At 37.7% G+C, this 24,257-nt stretch overlaps 1 protein-coding gene across 4 annotated transcripts in view; it reads left to right on the plus strand.

The window, feature by feature from the left end:
• XRN1 (5'-3' exoribonuclease 1) overlaps positions 1 to 14,723 on the plus strand; it is a 102,061-nt gene extending 87,338 nt beyond the window's left edge. The window contains exons 35-43 of one of the 4 annotated variants that reach the window (XM_081235690.1): positions 1,190 to 1,312; positions 1,728 to 1,887; positions 3,817 to 3,998; positions 5,608 to 5,721; positions 5,816 to 5,918; positions 8,173 to 8,211; positions 8,573 to 8,733; positions 9,216 to 9,520; positions 11,051 to 14,723. In XM_081235690.1, the coding sequence (XP_081091816.1) occupies positions 1,190 to 1,312; positions 1,728 to 1,887; positions 3,817 to 3,998; positions 5,608 to 5,721; positions 5,816 to 5,918; positions 8,173 to 8,211; positions 8,573 to 8,733; positions 9,216 to 9,515 (1,182 nt within the window). In that variant the 3' untranslated portion in view covers positions 9,516 to 9,520; positions 11,051 to 14,723. The other 3 variants (XM_081235691.1, XM_081235692.1, XM_081235693.1) reach the window with 3 other exon arrangements.
• Positions 14,724 to 24,257: the final 9,534 nt, after the last annotated feature.

Genomic DNA, 24,257 nt, shown 5'->3' on the forward strand with positions numbered 1-24,257 from the left:
CTTTAAAATGGAGATAAAAATATATCACTTGTGTCTCTCATTATATATAATCTATATATACATAAATACATACAAACATACCTACATATATGCATATATATGGGTACATTATATGTATAAAATATGTAGAAATATGTTTGTATATTCAATGAAAGTATATGGACCAACATGGCAAAGTTAACAGTTAATTCTGTGGAGTTAGGTTAATGGGGGAAACTGAGATCATTTATGTTTTATTTTATATAGTTTGTTGTTTGATAAGGAGTATGTATATATTTTATAATCAAAAAAAACATTTTAAGTCAAAATATTTATGTACACTTATGTGCATTTTTATATGCATATTATATAACACAAAGTTTTTAAAAATTATATCTCTTATAAGCTATAATATATTACATTTATAAAAGATACCTTAGCAGATATCTTGGCATATAACAGGTTCTCAGCCCATTAATTTTTAGATACCAATAAAGGGTTGAATTGCATGACTTCCAGAGTCATCTCTTTCTGCAACTCTTATGCTATAATTTCCTTTCTTCTAGAGAAGGGGTTTGTAAACTCTTTGTATCATGGACCTCTTTGGTGAAGCCTATGGACTCTTTCTCAGAATAATAGTTTTAATGCTACAGTAAAATACATAAGATTTGAAAGAAAACCAGTAATATTGAAATACCATTAGAATCACCACCATTGTGTTTTATTGCCTACACTCATAACTGAAGGGAATACTAAGTCTCATTTAGAAATTAATGAAAATAAAGATGGAATTTTTCTCCTCATCAAGTTTATGGGCCCCCTTTTTTTCTCATGGTATAAAAGAGAAAATAACACAATAAAAAGTTTGCAGCAATTTATTTAGAATACCATTAAGTCGGAATTATAATTTTATTTACACAAAAACTCATTCTTACTCTCTTACAGGCATTTGAAGGGCTGCCAAATGTAATGTTAAGCTTTTGAAGAGAAATTAGAGTGCAGAAGTCTCAGAAAACCGAAAGGTTGAAACTAGTTATCCAAATGCCATTGATAAGCTAAAAGACTGGTTTATTCAAGTTCTCTTCCCAAACTTTAACACCTGGGAAGAACACTGAGTGAAAATTAAATGATCATTTTTGTACATAAAACTCTCAGCTATTTTCGTGCCCTTGTACTTTCATCTTCATGCACAAAATATTTATTCTTTTAGCCTAATCCTGGAATTGAGAACTTCTTAGCATCCTTGAATATCTCCAAAGAAAATGAAGTACAGTCATCTCATCATGAAGAGCCTCCAAGCGAAAAACATTTGTCACCACAGTCATTTGCTATGGTTCGTATTTTGTAAGAGCTTGTACACTCTGGTAATTTCATTACTGTTAGCCATACATACCCTGTGCAACAGTTAAAACACTTTCTCTTATGTAGACTGGTGTGTGGCATTATTATTGTCATCCTGTGAGAAAGATCGGACTGCCCTGGGCAATTTAGCCACCATAGCTCCCTTGCTTTTCAAACATTGCCACTAGACAATTTGGTCAAAAGTTAAGCAGAATGATAAGTATTGTTTCTTTGCCAGGAAATGTGAATTTTTTTTTCAACTCTCTTTTCCTTATTCTCTATCTGAATGTAGTTATCATCTTAATTTTTAACAATGGAACTTATTAAAAGAAACATCAGTAAGGTCTGTAGCTTTTAACTTTTCTCCCATATCCCCACTATCTCCATACCAATCATTTTCAAAACAGAAGGGAACTCGGATGCTTAAAGAAATTCTAAAAATTGATGGCTCTGACACTGTGGACCATAAGAATGAGATGAAACAATTTGGTAATGAAGTCACTGTTTCCTCCAATAGAAGAGATGAATATGGATCTTCCTCACAGCCTAAACAAAGTAAGAAATTAAGTAAGTAAGCTAAGTACTAGTACTAATAACCAATCACTTCAAAAATTCAGTTCATTTATTTTTTAATCATGTGATTTTTAAAGATAATTAAGTATAATTAAGAGTAACAAATAAGAGTATAATTTTATACTTGTGTCATTTATATAACAATGTAACTATGTAACCAGTAGATCTGCAGTCCCTAAATGTCTTCTTGTGACTACGTTTTTTTTTAATATTTCTTTTTTTAATAAGTTTATTTTTTTAATTTAATTTTATTTATTTTATTTTATTATTTATTTTGGTTGCACCGGGTCTTAATTGCGGCAGGCGGGCTCCTTAGTTGTGGCACATGTGTTCCTTAGTTGCGACCAGCAGGCTCCATGCATGTGATGATCTAGTTCCCTGACCAGGGATCGAACCGGCATCCCCTGCATTGGAAGGCAGATTCTTAAGCACTGCACCACCAGGAAAGTCCCTCCTTGTGACTACTTAAATTATACTACTACAGATACTCATTCTGGAGATCCCAAACCTGGAAAGGTTTTCACATTTTAGCTTTTTCTCAGTAATTTAAAAATGATTATGTAACTTAAATACATTATTTAACTTTTCTATATATTCTTTTATCTGTAAAATGACATTGCAAATGATGGTTGTGATAATTGTATGACATATATAAAGCAGTTAGCACTGTGTCTGACACATCATAGGTGCGAATAATTGATATTAGTATTACGTTAAAATAACTTGACCAACATAAAAATAGAAGAAGCTATAAAATCAATTTAAAATAATTAATGGAGGCACACACTGGAAAGTGGGCACTTACCTTAAGTCTAAGAAGCCTATAGCGTAACATCTGGCACATAGCTGGATTTCAGTAGATGTCCATCATTACCCCTACCTTCTGCGTCCCCTGTGTACTTTAATATTTTGACTGTGTAATTATCTGCAAAACCTACCAGGAAAAATGACTCATGCAAAAGTAGGTTGGGGACAGAAGTTTCTCAAAGAGGTAAAAAACATTTTGAAATAAGCTAATCTGAGTTTATTAAGTATCAAAATCAGAGTCTAACTTCATTTATACTCCACTGAGTATTGGGATAAATAATTTTAAATTCCAGTAACTATCAGGAAACTATTTATCATAGGGACAGATATGCTCTTGAAATAGAGCAAAATAAAATTTAAAAACAATATTGGATAAATATGGTCCCACTGTCAAAAACAAGTAACTTTTACTATACTTCAGTATAGTGAAAAATATCATCTACCTTAGAGTCAAGAACTCAGAATCCAGCTCATGTAACAGAACTAATGTGTGACTTCAGGCAAGCCACTTAACTTTTTTTAAATCTATAACAGTAAGAGGTTTATATTCATTCTTTACTGGGGTGTGCTTTCTGTTCTGTTGGTGAGTTTGTTGATTATAAAGAATGTGAACTTTCAGAATTTTTAAATCATAATAAAGGCACTTAAAAGACTTAATTTCAGAAAAACTTTTGAGAAGCATTATTTTAGAGCAAAAAAAACATTCATCCATGTGTCTCAGAAAGTAGGATGGAATTTTGAGAAAACTGAAGCTAAAGCCTCAGAACTTAAGAATTAATTGTAAATCAGCTCAAGAAAGCCATTTGCATGTTTAGATTTTGCCTGTAAATAACTATGTAGTCATTAATCTCTCACAATGCTAATTTTTGGCAGTCATCTACTCATATTTTTAAATCTTTGTCTTAATTATATATCAGTAATTAATTATAATCATCTAAAATCTTCATTGAATTTAGTCATTTTAGGCAAAACTAAATAGTTCTTACATTTGCTTCATGGGAGATTCCTCTTCTCACTTTTAACAATGTCCTCCTTGCTATTCTGTAAAGCCCTGCCATAATTGCATAGTTTGAGATATCATTTAATGTGGATATGTCCTTTTCTCTTTTTTGACAGCATCTTATATGAACAAGCCTCACAGTGCTAGTGAGTACCATAGCGTTCAGTCTGTGGACAATGTGTGCTGGCCTGCTGCCAGCCAGATTCCTCCTGTGTCCACACCAGTAACTGAACTTTCTCGAATTTGTTCCCTTGTTGGAATGCCACAACCAGATTTCTCCTTTCTGAGAACACCACAGGTATTGTTTATTACTGTTCTTCCATTTACATAAGTTATTGAACACTGAGCTTAAATAAGTTGACTGAAAATCTTTGGCTAGAAATAATACAGTGGAGCTAATTTTTTTGACTTTATGAGCAGCATAGATTAATACCTCTCACCCTGGGTCTTCCATTTATGCATAACCAGACCCCTCAGAGAAACTGATAGAGGAAGCTGGGCAGCAGGTAGCCTCGCAAGATTCTGCAGACTGATAGAGCTAGGGATTTTGGTCCCCAGCAGCAGTTTTCAAACTTTTTGGTCTCAGAAACTCCCCATCTTTTTTTTGAGGACCCCAAAGAACTTTTGTTTACTTGTGTTATATTTACCAAATTAAAAATTAAAACTGAAAAAAAAAATTTTAATGTTGTTAATTTAAAATGACTGAAAAAAATTTAATGAGAAGAGTCACATTGCTCTACATTTTTGCAAGTCTTATCCATCTTCTAGCTGAATAGAGAAGCTAGATTCTCATATCTGCTTCTTACTATCAATCTCTTGTAATACGTGGTTTTGGTTGAAATATATGAAGAAAATCTGGCCTCACACAAATAGTTGGAAAAAGGAAGAAAATTTTAATAGCCTTTTCATATAACTGTGGATGTTCTTTGATACTACTTTAAAACATGGTATTTTCTTAAAAGTTAGTGCAATGTAGAATCTGAAATTATATCAATGAACTTTTTGTTCTCTGTATACTTATGAGAAAAGGAGAGTGAAAAGGGCAAATAGAATTTTCATATTATAATAAAAATAGTTTGAACCTCAAGGATCCCCAGAAAGGGGCTCAGGGACCTCCAGGATCCCCACACTGCACCTTGAGAACCACGGCAGGAAGGCTGTTTTCTCCTTTTTGCATCCAGATTCTTGACACATTCTCACCTAAAGCAGAAAGCATGATTAAACTAATAATGCTACATAAAAATGGCTACCTTTTAAAAAGTAACATTTTAAAAAAATCTTTTTTATAAAAGAAAAGCGCATACTGTAAAGAGTTATCATTTAAATTTAAATACAAAATCAGTCAGAACCTCTGAGTCTTTTAAATTTTAGCAGTTAATTCATATTAGCGAAGTATGTGCTATTTAAAGGATGGTGGAAAGCAGGGGTCAGCAGATTTTTTCTATAAATGGCCAGAGAGTAAATATTTTAGGCTTTGTGGGCCATATGGTCTCTGTCACAACTACTCACCTCTACAATTACAGTATGAAAACAGCCATAGGTGATACATAAGAGTGGGCTTGGCTGTGTTCCAGTAAAATCTTACATACAAAACAAGTAGAAAACCTAGCTTCCTGATCCGAGATATAAAAAAGAAAGTTTTGCTGGCTTTCATTGACATTATGATGCTTGGTCCTCAGCTAGCTTAGAGATCATTTTAACTTTGTAAACATTGAAAGATAAGGCAACAATTGTAAAGTTTTTGCGTCATAACCCAGAACTTAAGCGGATAGTCCTTTTTTGAATTCTTAAACTTTTTTTTACAAAATGTTAGATGAAATTATTCCATTTGTTTAAACTAAGCTTTGGAGGAGGAGGTCGACTTCCTGGACAGATAACTTCATAACCATTCATGTTCTTTTTTTTAGACAATGACAGTTTGCCGGGTAAAATTATCTAACGGCTTACTGGTACATGGGCCACAGTGCCATTCTGAAAATGAAGCCAAGGAACAAGCTGCACTTTTTGCTTTACAACAATTGGTGAGAACTGTCCATGAATTCTCTACTAAATCTTTAATTAATCCCTCTGGATGTTTTTGTTGCATTGTTTTATAACTTTTAAATACTTCCATAGGGCTCCTTAGGAGTGAATTTCCCTTTGCCTCCACCAATATTTCCAAGTTATCCTCCTGCTGTACCACCTAGAACCATTCCTCCAGTTTTTCCCCAACCTACTGGTGAGATATTTTGCTCTTCTCAATATTTGTTATTGAATTATATTGTTTTTAGAAAGTTCTTTTATGAAGCATCATTTTGAGGAAACAAAAAAATTACCTAAATGTTTAGGTAATTTAAGGAGTTGTGAGAAGTAAAGCCTGAAACCAGAGCCTGCAGGTTCATCTAAAAATACCATTTGCCCTCCTACAGTCTCTAGTGTGGCTAGATAGAGTAGGACTGTTCTCTGTTTTGGGCAGCCCAGTAGCTGCCAACGCATGAATTTGGGTTTAAGGTAGACATCAAAAACACAGGGAGGGGGGGTGGGGGTGTAGTTGTAGGGAGTTGGGGGAGGTGTGGGAAGAAAAAACAGAGATGAAGGGAATAAGAAGCTGTGGATTTGAAAGAAACTGCCCTTGGTGATTAGGGAAATGAAGACCGGAGGGGATTTTGCACTCACTCTATGTATGTTTCTTAATATTCTCTCACATTGAGGATAGGTACATAGAAGACTAAAGAGCTTTTAAAAGATAATTACTCTTAAAAGAAATTTTTTTAAGTTTTACAAAAAAAAAAAAAACATAATTAGAGTACCCTACTTGGCTTTGCAGTAATAATATTTATACAGTCACATATCATAAACACTGATCATAATTTTAAACAAACATTGTAATATACTTACATTGGGAGGACAGGGTAAGTATTGAGGGGTGGTATAAAAGAACTGAATTTTGATCTATCATAACAGGAAGTCTAAAAATGCCTAAAATTGAAAAATCAACTAGCAGTATAAGCAAATTATTGAACAGTTTGGAAATAAACAGTTAAACCTGGGATGGACTGGATGACTGCTATATTATGTTGAAAACCCTTTTTATTATGATATGTATGTGTATAATTATCTTTACTTTGATTTGTTTAAAAATGCAGTTTGTCTAAGGTCATAAGTTACTAAGTAGCAGTAGTAGCGTTCAAAAGCAAATACATCTAATTACAAAGCCCACAATTTTGTTACTGTACTACACTGGCATTCCTTTGCCTGTATAAACAATGTGTAGTCATAAAATTTTTATAACACAGTGGATCTGAAATTTTCATATAGCTCAAGGTAGTAAGTCCACTATAACCTGGAAAATCTAATTTAACTGCTTTTTCACTTTCAAAAATGAATCCAGCAACTATATATCAATTAATTTTAAGTAATTAGTTCATGCAGGTTACCTAAAGTTCTACCCACAAGCTTCTCTCAAAAAGGATTTGTCTTATGAGAATATATTATCTAAAAGGAATGATTGTTTTCCCATTTATTATCGATATTTTATAGCTTGATTATTATGTTTACGTTCATTATTATATCATGTTTATTAGTGTATTCATACCTACCAAGAATTTTAAAGCTTAATTGGAGTTCTTTTGGTTTTGTGCTATCCAGTATTCCAATAATAATATATGATATAAAAGCCACGAGATTTGAATGTTAATCAGGAGAAAACAACTTATGCATCAGATTAAGATTTTAAAGTTATTTTATAGATTTCCACTTTATGGTATGAAAGGGTCCCAATGGAGAAAAATATATTTTATATTTAGGACAGTGGTTTTGGGAAATGGTTGAGTTGACCTATGCATAAGATTACTATAGCATCTTTTAAATAGATCTTCTTAGTCTTATAACTGCCACCAAACTTGCACATAATTTTCTAAATCTTACTAGTGTGTTTCGTATTAAAACTGTTCTTTATCCTGGAATTTTTACATGTGTAATTCATAACATTGAAATATATTACGATTCTTCTCTCCTGATCCAAACATTTTTTAAGTAGCTGAGTTTTAGTTAAGCTATACTGTCTTATAATTCTGGCTGCCTTTTCATCTCTTTAAAAAGAAGGTTTGAGCACAGCACATACCTTCTTTGGTGGCAACGTGCTGGTGTCTCGACTGTCATTGTTTAATGCAGTAGTTCCCAAATGTTGCACTGGTGCTGACTGTGGAAGAATCACCTGTAGAGCTTATTGACAGTACAGATTACTGGACCCCTCAGAGTCTGATGTACTAGGTCTGGAGCCTTGCCCAGGAATCTGTATTTCATAAGCTCCCTATGTGATTCAGATACACAAATCAGTCTTGGGAGCCACTGATGCAATGTGCTTTTAATAAGAAAATGTAAATTTTTTAAAAAATTCTTGAATTACAAATATTAGAATAGGGAAAAAGATTCTACATGTTATATGAAAGTGATCAGATTTCAAGACTTGAGCTTTTTTGGTTTTTTTGTAGGCTGGGATCACTATGGAAGCAACTTAGCACTGGGGGCAGGTAAGATTCTTAATATTTCTCTCTTCGTGCCCTGGCTTTTCTCCCCCAAGGGACAGTTTCATGACCCTTCTATTATTTTTTTAAATATTATTACAAATACTCCTAAAGCTTATATCAGTGTATGGTACTGTTGGCCTTCGTAGGCCAGACAGCATAATGATAAGCTGACTTCTGTAGATGATTCACAGTCCTTAAGGGGCTCCTGAGGTTGAACGTTGTAAGCAAGGGTAATCAGAAGTTAGGTGTATATGCCCTTTGCCAAAGAGAAAAAAGCCAAAAAAGGGTAGCAGAAGGAGGTCTTAAATTTCAAGGCTTTTATGATACCATTTTACTAAAACAGCTTTTCCATAATTTTTAACAGCTAATATAATGCCCTCATCATCTCATCTCTTTGGCTCAATGCCATGGGGACCACCAGTGCCAGTTCCTGGGAAGCCCTTCCATCATACTTCATATGCTGGGACCATACCCATGGCTGGAGGAATGCCAGCTGGTGTGCACAATCAGTTCATACCTCTACAGGTGAGACCTGAAAGAGAATTATTATATTTTTTTAACAGAATTAGTTTCTCACTGCTCAAAGACCATTGATAAAATTTTGTTTATTCAGTAATTATTCAGTGCCAACTAGAAGTCCATTCAGTACTGGTCTGGGTACTGAGAATATATTTTGACCAGTGGTGACCAGTCTGACCTGTTCCCTGCTGTCTGAGTTTGTGTTCTAATAGATAATAATAATTGCAACAAGTAATAACATCCTTTTCTAGAACAAAGGGATTTAAAATCAGGAATATCAATTTTCTTTATATTTAAGTTATGGATAATTTTTTAATATTTTATTTGTAACCATATTCCTTGAATTTCTAAAGTCTGGTTTGGAGGTTATAAGTGGAAGTCACAAGTCAGCAGTGATTGACAAGTATTAGCAGCATGGTTTATGGTATTTTCTGACACTAGCTTTTTTGGTCTGCATTGTTAATTAATGATGCTTTTATTCCTCAAAGGTAACTAAAAAAAGGGTTGCAAACAAAAAGAATTTCGAGAACAAGGATGCCCAGAGTTGTCAAGCCACCCTACTTCAGACTAGCCAGTCAGCATCTTCTGATGTCACCAAAGTGATTCCACAGGAGAGTTTATCAGCTTCCTTAAAGTCCTCTCAGATTTCTCAACTTGCGTCTCCTTTTCAAGTTGAAGCTGCCTCCCCAGGCCATAGTATGTCTCACCATAAGTCAACACCAAGCTCCTCAAGAAGAAAATCAAGAAAACTGGCTGTCAATTTTGGAGTTTCTAAACCTTCTGAATAAATTTGGTACTTGGAATTAAATTAATTTCATTCCTTTCCTCCCGCCTTTTTATAAATCTATATCTGTGTGTCATAAAAAATTACAGTGTACTATTTTAAAACAATATATTTCAATTAAAATTTTTAAAATTTTTAGTTGTCAGGCACTTTTCATGCTATTTAAAAGACTATACATCAAATTGTGCATCTTAAGTATGTGCAATTTGTTTTACATCAATTATACCTCAATAAAGCTGTAAAAAAAAGACTAAATTCAACCTTGTGTTCAAATAATATCAACGGACTAAGCATTCAAATGTACCACTCTAACCATTGACCTCATCATTAGAAGCATCCTAAACTATGAATTAGATATCATATTGCAATAATTATAAACATTTTTTACACTATCATTGAGGGATAATTAAATGGAGCATGAAAATTGGGCCTCAAGTATAATTTACTGAATGTGGATTTTATTTCTCTTTTTAATGATGTAACAGAAGTGTCAGGAGAATGGCTCTTATTTATAGGTATTTTAACTTATGTTTTATTATATCTGAGGGTCCTTTGGACCTGCTGTGAAGTGATCACACTTGTGGTGGTGCTGCCAGTTTTGCTTTATTCTCAATTTTGTACCAAAGCAACTTCAGAATACTGATCAGAATATTTCATTTAACTGCTTAGAATTATAAACAGCAATCTAGATTTGAGTAAATAATTACAATTTTTTAGATTATTCAAGAACCAGCATTAGTAATTTCTAATAAAATTGTTTCAAAATCTACAGGGTATAATGATTACAAATTAATCTTCTAATAGAATAAAGTACAAAATATTAATCATGTTAATTAAAATAAATTGTGTTATCAATTTGTATAGCTTTTTACCTGCTTACTTAAACATACATGAGAGCTCCATTGTTAGTCCATGTGTAGTGCTTCCTGGAACTGATGAAATTCTAAATTTTTCAAAAATTCCAAGGTGTGCACAGGTACCATCAGTGTATACTGTACATTATTTATATGACAAGTGCCCGTCTCATTCTCGTTCCATATTTTTAGCTTTATGCTGAACTGCCCAGGGACTCTGGCGTTTTGTCTTTGCATGTCACGTGTGGGTGTGTATTGTTCAAGCTGTAGCTGTTGAAATTATTTTAGAGTTTATGAAAATGTCTCAGTGGTACCAGGGCCTGAGTTTTTATATATATGTTTGTGCTTTCATTTTTGTGATATGCTTGTATTTTTAAGGAAGTAAGTTATCATACTTTTTTAAAAGTAGGAGCAACCATCTTTGTATGGAACTGATTATTATATTTAGTTTCATTTGGCTCATTGAAAACTCTGCCATGAGTCTGAGTCTGTTTGTTTTTGAAAATGCTAGTATTGAATTAAATGGATTTCCTTCTCTAACTGCTAAATGTTAGAGTTTCTCTAAATGCTAGTAGGATATTTGTATATTAGTCGTGCCTTTAGTGTAAGAGAAAAGTGTTCATTATCTGTCATTTATCACAGTCATGTGAGTTTCTGTGATTTTATTTTCTATTAATTTTCCTAGATGCAGATGTTCATTGGCTCCCAGAATTTCCTTTTTGGGGAATATTTGTGTCTCTGTCATGGGATCCTGAGTCACGAGGCTCCAGTACTTCTCCGTGTTGGTCCTTATTGCCTCACGAACTTTTGTTTTTTTTTTAAGGGAACATCTATTTGGGGCATACAATACAAAAAAGTTCAATTGTGACAATAAGATTATGTCAACCTCTTACTACTTTAAAGTGTATAATATTTTTCACCTTATGTAACTTTACAAACTCAAGCATTCAAGAATTGCCTCACTCATCATTGCTCTGTGACCACTCTATAAAGAGTGTACAGCCCACTTCTTTTTTTTTTTTTTTTTGCGGTACGCGGGTCTCACCGTTGTGGCCTCTCCCGTCGCGTAGCACAGGCTCTGGACGCGCAGGCTCAGCGGCCATGGCTCACGGGCCCAGCCGCTCCGCGGCATGTGGGATCTTCCCGGACCGGAGCACGAACCCGTGTCCCCTGCATCGGCAGGCAGACTCTCAACCACTGCGCCACCAGGGAAGCCCCCACATCTTTTTTAAAGCCCAGAAGAAGGAGCACGTGCCATCTTCTGAAAACTCCAAGAGAAATTTCGGTAAGCACAGTGCCACTGAACCCATATAAGGATGTTTCCTCAGTATTCAAGCAAAGCAAGCTGACAATTCGAGGTGAATAGGCAGTAAAAGTGCTTTCTTTTCATTCTTCTCTTTTTAAAAAATGTATTATTCTAAAAGTCAAGACTAAAGAGAGATTAAAATGGGAGAGAGCTCCATAATGACTAGATAGTGTCAGGCATTCATCTATATTCTCTTCACCTTGTACACCTATTCTAAATGTGGGCCTGAGAACAGTAGATGTGCCCTCTCTGGGGAGGATCTAAGAGGCAGAGACTGTTTTTATCTCATGACAATCTTGAGGAGACTAGATCCACTAATAGACTGGGAAACTTACAGTTTTTCCTTTTTTTGGATGGTGCAGACTCAGAATACCCCAAAGTTTAGAAATATGCCCATTCAACTGTTGAATCTGTTGTGGCCTTTCTGTGGAAACCATGGGCTGTACAGGGCACAGAGGAGGAGATTCCCCAAAATGCTTCATGTTCCATGTAATAAGAGTAGTTAAATCTATTTAAACCTTCTTCTCCTCGCTGAAACATTAGTTCTAAATATCCTTGTTCAATAAAGTTTTTTTTCTTTTTTTTGAGCAAATTAAGTGAATTTTGAAGATTGGTCCTTTAGTCTCATTGTTTTCACCATTTCCTACATTACCTGAGCTTTATAATTTTACAGATAGACTGTATTAATTGAAACATCGTGTAGACTCGCATCTTAAACGTCTGAGACTCAGTTGCCTGAAAAATTAATTTCACCTCTGTGTGTATCTTGGTTTCAGTTTAAGACTTTCCTTGCTTGTTCAGAGGGATAAGTAGTTGTTTTAGAACTAAAAAGATAAGGAGATCTTTTTTTTTTCCTGTTGGTGGGAGAGATGAAAAACTCCTGATGCAGGTTTTTTGTTTTTTATTTCCTTTTCTATAATCAGGTACTTGCTTTGGTTTTAGACTGATATTTTTCAAACTAATCTAGGTTTTGGGGGGAGGGGTCAGAGAGGGAGGCAGTTGGAAGAAGGAAACAGTTAAATAAGACCTATCCAACTCTGCATTTTTAGACTATATCTTTCTAGCTCAAGAAAATATATATGTTGCAGGGTCTTTTTTATTCACTCACTGTTTTTTTATGATCTTTTTTCTTTTAATTGGAGTATAGTTGTTTTACAACGTTGTGTTAGTTTCTACTGTACAGCAAAGTGGAGTTCCCTGTGCTATACAGCAGGTTCTTATTATCTATTTTATACCTATTAGTATTCACTCACTTTTAAATCATCTGTTTTATTTGTATTAATAAATCATACATTTTCATAGTGATTGTCTAATTTTTACCTTTAAGATAGCTAGGACTGCCCAGCTGTCCATTGAAGTTCATTGTAATATGCTTCATCTCATTGTCCAGAGCCTCTTTTTTTTTTTTTTTTTTTTTTTTTTTTTTTTGCGTTACGCGGGCCTCATACTGTTGTGGCCTCTCCTGTTGCAGAGCACAGGCTCCGGACACGCAGGCTCAGCGGCCATGGCTCATGGGCCCAGCCGCTCCGCGGCATGTGGGATCCTCCCGGACAGGGGCACGAACCCGCGTCCCCTGCATCGGCAGGCAGACTCTCAACCACTGTGCCACCAGGGAAGCCCCAGAGCCTCTTTTTTAAAGCAACTGTGTACAATCTCCCAGCTTTTTGAGTTTGCTATATTTCTTAGTACCATCTTGCTTCCAAATTGTGTTTTTACTGTGGAGAAGAATTAATTTATTGGAGAGAAACGACCATGACAGACATTCTCAACCTTTAAAAAGAAATGAATCACAGAAATTCCCTTTTTTTTTTAGAGACAGTGATAGAACTCAAACTGGCAGTGTTATAAGTTTTGTCAGTGAAACAGTGTTGTTTTTTTTGCAGGAGCTTCCTTTCCTAGTTAGGATAATGCTTAAAATTCCAGAAATGAATATGTTTCAGACAGAGCTGGTTCAGATTTCCATCAGACCACTCCATCTTCTGCCAGGGAGCAGTATGAGACAGCGTCGAGACAGACAGAACGGGGGCAGGGGGAAGTTTCACTGACTTCAATCCAACACCACTGATCCTTTGTTTAGAGGGAGAGAAAAAACAGGTATAAAATAGTTTTCGTAGTTAAGAATATCACCAATCCATAGCTGCTTTTTGTGTTTGTGTGTGTGTGTGTGTGTGTGTGTGTGTCAGTGAACCAGCAGTAATGCCTTGCTCAGTCGCATTCAGCCATCTCAAGTGCAATTCATGATGGAGACTCTGGTTTCCAACAGATAAAGTTTTACATAAAGTTTTACCTGTAAAAATTAGGTATTTTTCAACAGTACACCTATTGCTGTTATTTCAGCAATTGGTATACTATTTAATTGCCCAGGCCAAATAATTAAATTTCTGTAGATGTTTTAGTAATTTGAGGCAAATCCTCATACTGTTTTCTCATAAAGTAATAAGAATGAGAATTTGGTCCTCAGTTTGCTTTAAGTTCTCTTATTCCTTTCTTTCCCTTACAGTTAAAGGACTTTTTTGTTTGTTTTGGAGCTTGGGGGCTTTTTTTTTGCCTGAAGTGTCGTACATTTTCTTTTGCCTGCACCCAGTTGCTTCTTTGAGTGTTTTCATCTATTTTGATATATGAGTAGTAGATAGTGTACTGTGCCATCAAAGTGTTCCAACGTTTTGTTCTTTTACACAATGTAAGTAAGTATAACTCATATATCTTAATTCCTTTCTTTCCTCACATAAGTATTTTATAAGTAACTGGAATTTTTCATTAGATCTTATACAGAGCAGTATTTTATTAAAAGTTCAAAAGGGAAGACTTTTATGTGCTCATTTTGTAGTTTTTGTTTTTTAAATATCTTTACATTGTCTGCAATTAAAGTGTTTTAAACTTGCATTGGAATGGACTCCGAATGTATTTTTGTGTTAAGCTGTACATTTGTAGATTTCTAGCATGAAGTTAGCCTCAAAATGTGCAAAAGGATTTTAAAATATATGAATCACTGAGTTTAAACATCTATACATGTTAAATGCTATATGGATTTTAATTAAAACTTTGAGAATGATTTCATAAGTTGTTTGTTCTTGTATGTATGCAGTGATATTAAAAGTAGAAACATTACAGTATTCACTTAAACCCCATATCTTTTTTTTTAGCAAGTTTTTTAAAAATATATTTATTTACTTACTTACTTACTTGGCTGTGTCGGGTCTTAGTTGCAGCACGTGGGATCTTCGTTGCGGCATGTGGGATCTTTTGCTGCAGTGCACGGGCTTCCCTAGTTGCAGCGTGCAGGCTTCTCTCTAGTTGTGGCACACAGGCTCCAGAGCATGCAGTCTCGGTAGTTGTGGCGCACAGGCTTAGTTGCACTGCAGCATGTGCGATCTCAGTTCCCCATCCGGGGATCAAACCTGCATCCCTTGCGTTGGAAGGCGGATTCTTACCCAGTGGACCACCGGGTAAGTCCCAAACCCCATATCCTTTTATACTGGTATTTTGAAACTATGTCAGTTAGCATAAAGTAGACAGCACAATTGGTGGAGAAAGTCGGACTATAGATTCTGTTGGCCACTGTTCAGATCCTACCTCTACTTCTAATTGTAAATAAATCATTCTCATTTTAAGACTGGCAAGTTATGTAATACCTAAGCCTCAGTTTCTTCATCTCCTAAAGGAAGAAAACAACACCCCTTGTATGGTTAATATGTTTAAAGCACTGGGTACATAGCAGGTATATTACAGATGTAAGTAAATAAGGATTTGTCACATGTACCCAAACACACAGAGTCCTGTATGGTGCCAAATACCTCTATGCTTTTCCCACTGAGTCCCTCTCCAGTATTCAATTCATGCAGAGTCCCCACGCCTCACTTAGGCATCTGGGAGACATTTCTCTTTCTGTTCTTCCTTTTCCCTGCCATTGATCCCCTCTATCTTTTCTACCAAGGGGAAGGTTCTTACAGAGCTATGTTGGAAGAGGCTTTAATTCTTACTCATAAGACTGGGGAATCTACAAGACTAACATCTTGCTAATTGGCCATGTCTCACAATATAAGTCCAATGCATTATTATGCATATTACCAAAATCTCTCAATGGGAGGGATGGGAAGGAGTTGGAAAGAGAGGGTTAAGGAGGGAAGACAATCTCTACCTGCTAAACCGGCTTCCAGCTCTTCCCCTTCGACCTGAGTCTGTCTCTGCTGGTGTACTGTTAACTCAAGACCCCAAGGAGTGGTCACATTCTGATACGGTGTTGGGCCACCTTCATCCAGCAGAAGGCACGAGGCCCAGGATCATCAGTGGAGACATCGCCAGCTGCTCTTCCACTTCATCCCCCAGACCCCCAGCTCCCCACACTAACGACCCCTGTCTACCCCAACTCTGTAGCATCACTGGGCTCCCCCAACCTTGGTGTCAGTTTTTTTACTTGAAAATCAAAACTAAACAAACCAAAACCCACTCAAGCTAGCTTAAGAAAAGGAAACTTGCTGTAAGAATATGAGGCTGTCTCAGAGAATCCAAGCAGGCTTCTCAGGAACCGAACCTTACTTGAGGTGTTACTTTCCAATTCACTCTCTGTCTCCTCTCCATGGGGCTGTGGGCTCTATAGTGTCTGTGACTCGCTGTTGATCAGGTCTTTGCTCCAACATCTATATTTGGGGGTGGGGGACAGGTCACCTTGAGGGGCTACCTACCCCTGCTGGACTGTGGGTTGATGAGGAAACTTGGACCTATCAAAGATAGGCTCTTAAGAAACAACCACATTCTGGGCTGGCAGTCAGTCCTCATAGTTCATACATAAAAGAAGGCCTGCAGGGACTTCTCTCGTGGTCCAGGATGTACAAAAACCACCTAGAATCCAAAAGCAGAAACACGGCTGAGCTTCAAAGGGATCTGGACCAAGAGCAAGAAAGCTATCAGAAACATAGATACCTAACTTCTCCAGTCTCACCTCTGCCTTTCTGTTTAACACTCAAGGCTTCCATATTCCCTTTGTACATTGCTTTAGTTCCAGCAACCAGCCTTGGACTAGCATCTCTCCATCTCAACTCCAAATGGGCTAAGTTTGTATCAGATGTCCACCTCCATGGAAGCAAGTAACATCAACTAACACAAACATGGCTGCCAAGGCCCATTCATGTGGAGCGATGTTCTCCGGAGCAAGAAAGATCAGGATGTGAAAATACCCCTAAAAGCTATTCTCATAGGAGCTATTACATGATTTTAATTAAGTAGGGGTTATTTGCTCTCAAAACGAAAACTGGTGGCATTGCCGAGAATTGATTAGAGAGAGTGGAAATCATACACAAACAGAAAGCTGTTTCAGTCATCCAAGTAAGAATGATGCAGCTGCACTAACTCTTAGAAGCTCCTATATTGTTCAGGATGTTGGATATCAAAGAGAAACAAGAAATGTGGAATCAGAGTTCCAGCATCACCCTCTCAGGCTGACCCATTAATATTTTACCAGAGATCCTCTCTGGCGTATTGCAATTCATGGCGTAGCTGGTCTGGAAACAACACAATAGATCCAAGCCTTCCTGAGGACAATTACGTTCTCCCACATCCTCCCGTGTATGACCTGCTGACTTTATTATCTAAGAAATATGAGCTCTTTCCAAGAAGTCTTTCTCAGCCTGATGACACTTCCTAAAACGTCAAACAAACATGACTTCTGCAACTATATTCGTTGCAGAAATGGCAAAAACTATTTCTTTTTTTAATATTTATTTATTTATTTTGGCTGCACTGGGTCTTAGTTGCAGCACGCGGGATCTTTTAGTTGCAGTGTGTGGACTTAGTTGCAGCATGCAGATTCTTGGTTGCGGCATGCATGTGGGATCTAATTCCCTGACCAGGGATCGAACCCGGGCCCCTTGCATTGGGAGCGCAGAGTCTTAGCCACTGGACCACCAGGGGAGTCCCACAAACTCCTATTTCTTACCAAGAATGTATCACATGGAGTCAGAGCTAGCCTCAATCACAAAATCCTGAATGACAGTAGGTACTCTTTGCTCATTGTGTTAGAACATTATGTTCTACAAAAGACAGCTGGGCACAAACTGATGGAGATATCCCTCGCATTATGGCCAAGGCTGGGAATTTCTCCACATGTCGGTTGCAGGGCAATTTGTATTGTTCACAGGCACAAGTCACATCATTAATTTTGTCTCTGTGAATATAGCACTGAAGGTTTGTGCTCCAGGCTCAGTGATAATACCAGTTAGCACTTACGGGCTATCTGCTAGGTACCATTCACTTTATATAACACTTTCAATCTTGAAAACAACCGTAATATAAAAATAGTATTAACTCATTTCACAAATAAGGAAAGTAAGGCACAAAAAAGGCTAACTGGCCCAAAGATACAATATGCAGCTGAGTTGGAATTCAGAAGAGATCTGTTGAATCTCCAAACCCACGTTCTAGTTTACTTTCTCTTCTGAAATTAATTTCTAATTGTTTAGGTAACATATGGCTGCATTTCCTACAAATTTTGAAAGTATGGTAGGTAAGAGTAAAATGTTTGGACCACCTTCTAGAGGTGATTGTTGTGAGCATGTGGTGTGTGTCCTTCTAGCCTTTTTTGATGCCACCCTATCTGCACATATAACTACTTATAATTGCTTTTTTATTTTACATAAATGGCATCATGCTTTAGGCGTCATCCTGAAACTTGCCTGTTTCCCTCAGCAAGTACCTCTGAGACTTGGCCTGTTCTGCCACTCACGCTGTTCCCCTTCCTAGGCCTACCTGCTTCTCTGAACACCTGGCAGAGCAAGAGGTAGTGATCAAGATCTCAGCTGATCACCACTGACAGCACCAGACACTTTAAGGGAATTGTTTTCTTTTTTCCAACATTTCTTTACGAAAATTTTCTAATAGCAAATATTATACAACGAACATGCATATACCCACTACCTAGATTCTACCATTAACATATTACTACACTTGCTTTATTACATATCCATCCAACCACATTAGCAGAGCTCCCTGAAGCACCTCACTGAGCTATTAGCTCTGCTCAGGTTGTCAAATGACCCATATGACACCCAACTGGATGAGCGGGGAGCAGTGGTCAAACTACCTGTGGAACCCAGTTTGTTAGATGTCAGCAGAGTTCTCTATCCTGGAAAGGATGTCTTTTATGGAAAAGCTACCTATCCTGCAGGACATCCAAGACTATTTGACTGAAGGAATCACTCAAAATGGCCTAGAATTGTACTTAAGGTTGAAAAGACCGTAAGAGAATGGATTACATATCAGCCCGCCAAAGCAAACTATCCTGGGTCCTTACTTTTCGGGAGGGCGGCCCCAAGAGCTCCATCAAGAATCCAGACTGAGTTCAAGGAAACCATCATGGTCGACAGCTTCCCCAAATGGATCCAGGTCTTTCCCTATCCAACTCAAACCTCTGGAGCAACAGCCCCGAGAGAGACAACTGTTTGCAGCACCAGGATGTCAGGAACGATCATTTATGACAATAAGTCTATCTTATTTCATTTGACATGAGGAAATTTGTGGTCAAGATCCTTAGTGTGCAGTATAGTTGGGCAGGTTGTAAAGACAGTACAGATCTCTAAGTACAAACTTGCCAGGTTTTGTGTCCCTCCATAGCAGATATTTTTTTAAGGAATGTGGCCAAGAGTGAATGAATGAATCAATGTTTTTTAAAACAGAGCATTATCTTAAAGCTGGCTTTGCCTACTTGCAGCAGAACAGCATTCTGGTTGCAGTTTTGTCTGTAGGGATTCTTGAGTTAGGTTTATTCCAGGACTATATTCCCACTCCTGTGACTCCGGTTGTTGGGCCTGTGACATGTACTAACAGACAGGCCATTGTGGCATCCCCACACATAGCTGAGGCAGAAGTGTTCCTCAAGGAATACAAGGGGTGATATGGCACCAGAAGAGGTGAGCTTTCTGGCAGAGGGCAAGAAATTCGTGGAGGGAGTGCCAGCAGGGACCAGGGATAGATTTAGTGGAGCTGGCAGTGCAGAAGAGAAAACTTCCTATACTGCTTGAAGGAGATGCTTTGATATTGTTCCACAAGTGTTAGTTGAAGGCCTACTATGGGCTGGGCACTGTCAGAAAACCCAGGCTTCCAGGGAAGGACTCCAAAGGAAGGAGAAGAGAAGCCAGGACTCAGCCAGCATACAGACTTTATTCCCTTCACATAGAGGTGACTGTGTATTTATCACACAAGGCTGGTACCTCATTCAGGACCCTCAAGGTCAGTTTTCTTTTTCTCTTTTTAATCAGAACATTTAAAAGTAAGCTGACATGATTTCCCGCCAAAGAGGGACTTTTGACAGGGAATTTTGCTCTCTTCCTTTGCTGCAAAATAATGTATGTTTCTCTTCTGGGGAGTGAGCACACAGATGCTTGCTTAAGCACAATAGATATTAGTCACAGCTCACTGATTTCATCTATTTCTCCCCAGAAAGAAAAAAACCATTACAGGGCGATATCAGAGAGTCCTCATAGGGGACTTGACTGAGAATACAATGCAAAGCTCAAATGAGCAGTGTCCATAGCAAGGAGTCTGGGATCTAAAACCCCCGGGTCTGCACACATTGCAGAATAAGCTATGAGACAAATTTTTTTTTTTTTTAAGTAGAGAACATTATTTATTTATTTATTTTCGCTGCCCCGTCTTAGTTGCGGCGTGCATGCAGGATCTAGTTCCCCAACCAGGGATCGAACCCCAGCCCCCTGCATTGGGAGGGTGGCGTCTTACCCACTGGACCACCAGGGAAGTCCCTGTGAGACAAATTATTAATGCAGCTTTTGTGATCTTTGCTTTTCTTCTTTAAGCTGTAGTTCACCATTGCTAGATAAATGCTTCCTGAGTTCAACACACGCAAACAACTTTCCCCATCTCAATAGCTTAATCAAACACCAGTGGAGTCTTAACCAGTGTCTCTGGGGTTGTCAGATGATAATTTCCCAATGACACTTCCTTAGCACCACTAAGTGAAGGAAGTCATCATTTTGGCCTGAAATGTCATCATGTGATATTTCTACATGTATTGCTAATAATAGAGGCCACAACCACATGAGTCATCTTTGATTCCTCCTTTTCTTCACCCGCCACACGCAGTTCGCTTGTCTGGTGCAATATCATCTCGTATATCTGCCCTCTTCTCTCCATCCTCATGGTTACCTTACCTTAATGCAGGTTCTCTTCTTCTCAAGCTTCGCCTATTGACATGGTCCTCTTTTTTTCCTGCTTCTAGACTCCAGTCCATAAGAACAACAATAGTAAATACTGTTTACAGACCAAGTGCTTTATAGCATTCTGCCATTTAACTCTCCCCACAGTGTTGTGAGAAAGGCATTTTTAAAGTTTTTTCTCTTATTGTGGTAAGAACACAACATGAGATCTACCCTCTTTACAAGTATAGAGCACAATACTGTTGACTGTAGATGCAATATTGTACAGCAAATCTCTAGAATTTATTCCTCTAAACTGAATTCATGTAGAACTTAAAACTTTATGCTTGGGACTTCCCTGGTGGCGCAGTGGTTAAGAGTCCGCCTGCCAATGCAGGGGACACAGGTTTGGTCCGGGAAGATCCCACATGCCACGGAGCAGCTAAGCCCGTGCACCACAGCTACTGAGCCTGTGCTCTACAGCCCACAAGCCACAACTACTGAGCCCGCTTGCCTAGAGCCCGTGCTCCGCAACAAGAGAAAACACCACAGTGAGAAGCCCATGCACTGCAACGAAGAGTAGCCCCCGCTCACCACAACTAGAGAAAGCCCGTGCGCAGCAACGAAGACTCAACACAGCAAAAAAATAAATTAAATAAGTAATTTTTTTAAGTTGAAAAAAATCATTAAAAAAAAAACCCTTTATGCTCATTAACTAGAAATTCTTCAATTTCTCCTCCTTTCAACCCCTGGCAACCACCTCAGATTGAAATTTTCCTAAACTACCCAGCAATGAATAAACATATGCTAGGGTCCATCATCATGGCACTTTAAGATACTGAGGCAAAGAAGCTCTTGAAAGCTTTCAAGAAAAAAAAAATCACAAAGGATTAGGAGTAATAATGATTTAAGACATCTCAAAGAAGCAAAGTCTTCAAAATACTGAAAGGAAATAATTTCTAACATAGAATTCTATACTCAGCCAAAGTATTGATAAAATATTAGGATATAATAAAGACATTTTCTAACATAAAAGTCTCAAATAATGTAACTTTTTCTTTTTTTTGGCCACACTGCGCAGCTTGTGGGATCTTAGTTCCCCAGCCAAGGATTGAACCCGTACCCTCAGCACTGAAAGCACGTAGTCCTAACCACTGAACCACCATGGAATTCCCTCAAATAATGTAACTTTTAAGTGTCCTTTCTCAAAAAAACTACTAGAAGATATGCACTAACAACGTGAGAATGTGACACAAGATTGAAGATTTAAACCAGATGGAAAGAGAAGTTCTAATCTAATTCTCACAAGATAATTTCTTCAGTGATAGCAAACGGAGATTTCAGTATGAAAGCTGTCCATCAGGCCTAGAGGTTGACTAGTACAAACTGGAAAAAGTTAGAAAGCCCCAGAAGAGATGGCTTTAAGAAAATGAAACTGAGAAAATTCCTGATGTTTCTGAATATCCTAAGAGGAAATTTAGAAAATTATAAAAGGTACTTGGGTTGAATTAATAATAAATTTATAGAAAACCAGAAATATCAGATTAAATATTAACTCCAGAGAAAATAGAAAAATTTTGCAGGAAAGGAAAATATTCATAATTTAGGTCTAGCAGAAAATAGATAGCATAATTCAGGAGACCTTAATAAAGACACTAAAAACTTGTAAGGGTGCAGGTAGACTTAAGAAAACTAAAAAGACTAATAACAACATAAGAATTGTTACCACTCCAGGACAAAAAAGGCAGAAAGAACATGCCATTACTTGACTCCAAAGAGACGGAGGGTGTTGCCTGACAAGAGCTGCGACCTTTTGTAGAACTAAGCAGCTAACCCATGGCCACCTAGTAGGGCAGGAGCTGGGGAACATATACTATGACCTCATTGTTTCTCCCTCCAGTGTCCTGCTGGTGCTTTCTACTGGTCAAACCCAACTGAGTAACCATGGGGCAAGGGAACCCTTTGATGGAGTCCATGCAGATCAGCCTCCCAAGACACAGCAGAATGGAGAAGGATGAAGAGTGAATCTGGAAAGGCAAACAGAAGAGACACAGCATAGTACTGATACACTGGGTCAACTGTGGATTATGGTTATAATAACCATGTTAAAACATATGATTATAATAACGGAAGCCAAATAGTCATCTAAACAAAAGCATGTTATAACTGTATTAGGAAGATGGCAAGGGTGCACATATATGGTGGCGGATGGAAATGTGTGTGTACTCTTCCATGGTGAACGTCAGTAGACCATGCCCCAAACTGATAAAATATGTCACTAATGGAAATACAAAAAGAAGATTTAATGTAACTGCCTACAATAAAATGAAATAAAACAATAAAAGAATTAACCGAGAAGACCTCTCACATCTTTCTCAGCCCTAACACCTTATTATTATTATTCTCATGGTCCATAGGTGGAAAATTCTACATTTGACTAGTGAAACCTCCTCAAACCTCAAGAATGATTAGAAATTTAAAAAATCCTAAATTAGGGACTTCCCTAGTGGTCCAGTGGTTAAGACTCCACACTTCCAATGCAGGGGCCGCAGGTTCAATCCCTGGTTGGGGAACTAGGATCCCGCATGCTGTGAATAGAAAAAAAAAAATCCTAAATTAGGATTCTCACAAACTGGATTCTCACAGTCTCAAAAATATCACTCCATGGATTACTTATTAAGTACAGAAGGGGAGAATGTACCTTTATAGTGTGGAGATTTGGCAGTCACTATTTTAAGCAAATAGTCAAGCTTGGCAACAGTTGCAAGAGTAGTAGGGAAGGACTGACATTCTATACTTCTTGATGTGCTGCCAGCAGAGGACTCGACATCTCCAGTGTGGTATTCTTGCCAAAAATGCTTGTCCTGACTCTAGTAGAGGGAGACTTGTGGGATTTACAGCATAAATCCGGGCCAGATAACTGACCTGTTCTCTCCAAGGGAGGTTGGGGGCAGGGAGGGCTGGGAGAGATTCAAGAAAACTAATGGTCAGATACAATGTGTGAACCTTGATTGGATCTAGGTTAGGAAAAAATAACATTTATAAGGCACTTTATGGCTCAATGGGCTTCTTTGAATATGAGAGATGTTACTGAATTAGGGTCAGTTTTCTCAGGTACAGCAATGATGTCTCAGTTATGTAGGAGATGTCCATAATCTTGGAAGACACACACTGTTGTATTTAGGTGTGAAGTGACCTGTACCTGCCTCCCACTTTCAGATGCTCTGGCATAAAGGAAGCATAGAAAGAGATAGAGGGAATGAGATCAGATGTCAACAATAGCCTTTTTTTTTTTTTTGGTACGCGGGCCTCTCACTGTTGTGGCCTCTCCCGTTGCGGAGCACAGGCTCCGGACGCGCAGGCTCAGCGGCCATGGCTCACGGGCCTAGTCGCTCCGCGGCATGTGGGATCTTCCCGGACCGGGGCACGAACAACCCGTGTCC

Source organism: Mesoplodon bidens (genome assembly GCF_964165515.1).
Source record: "Mesoplodon bidens genome assembly, chromosome: 5".
Lineage (NCBI taxonomy): Eukaryota > Metazoa > Chordata > Mammalia > Artiodactyla > Ziphiidae > Mesoplodon > Mesoplodon bidens.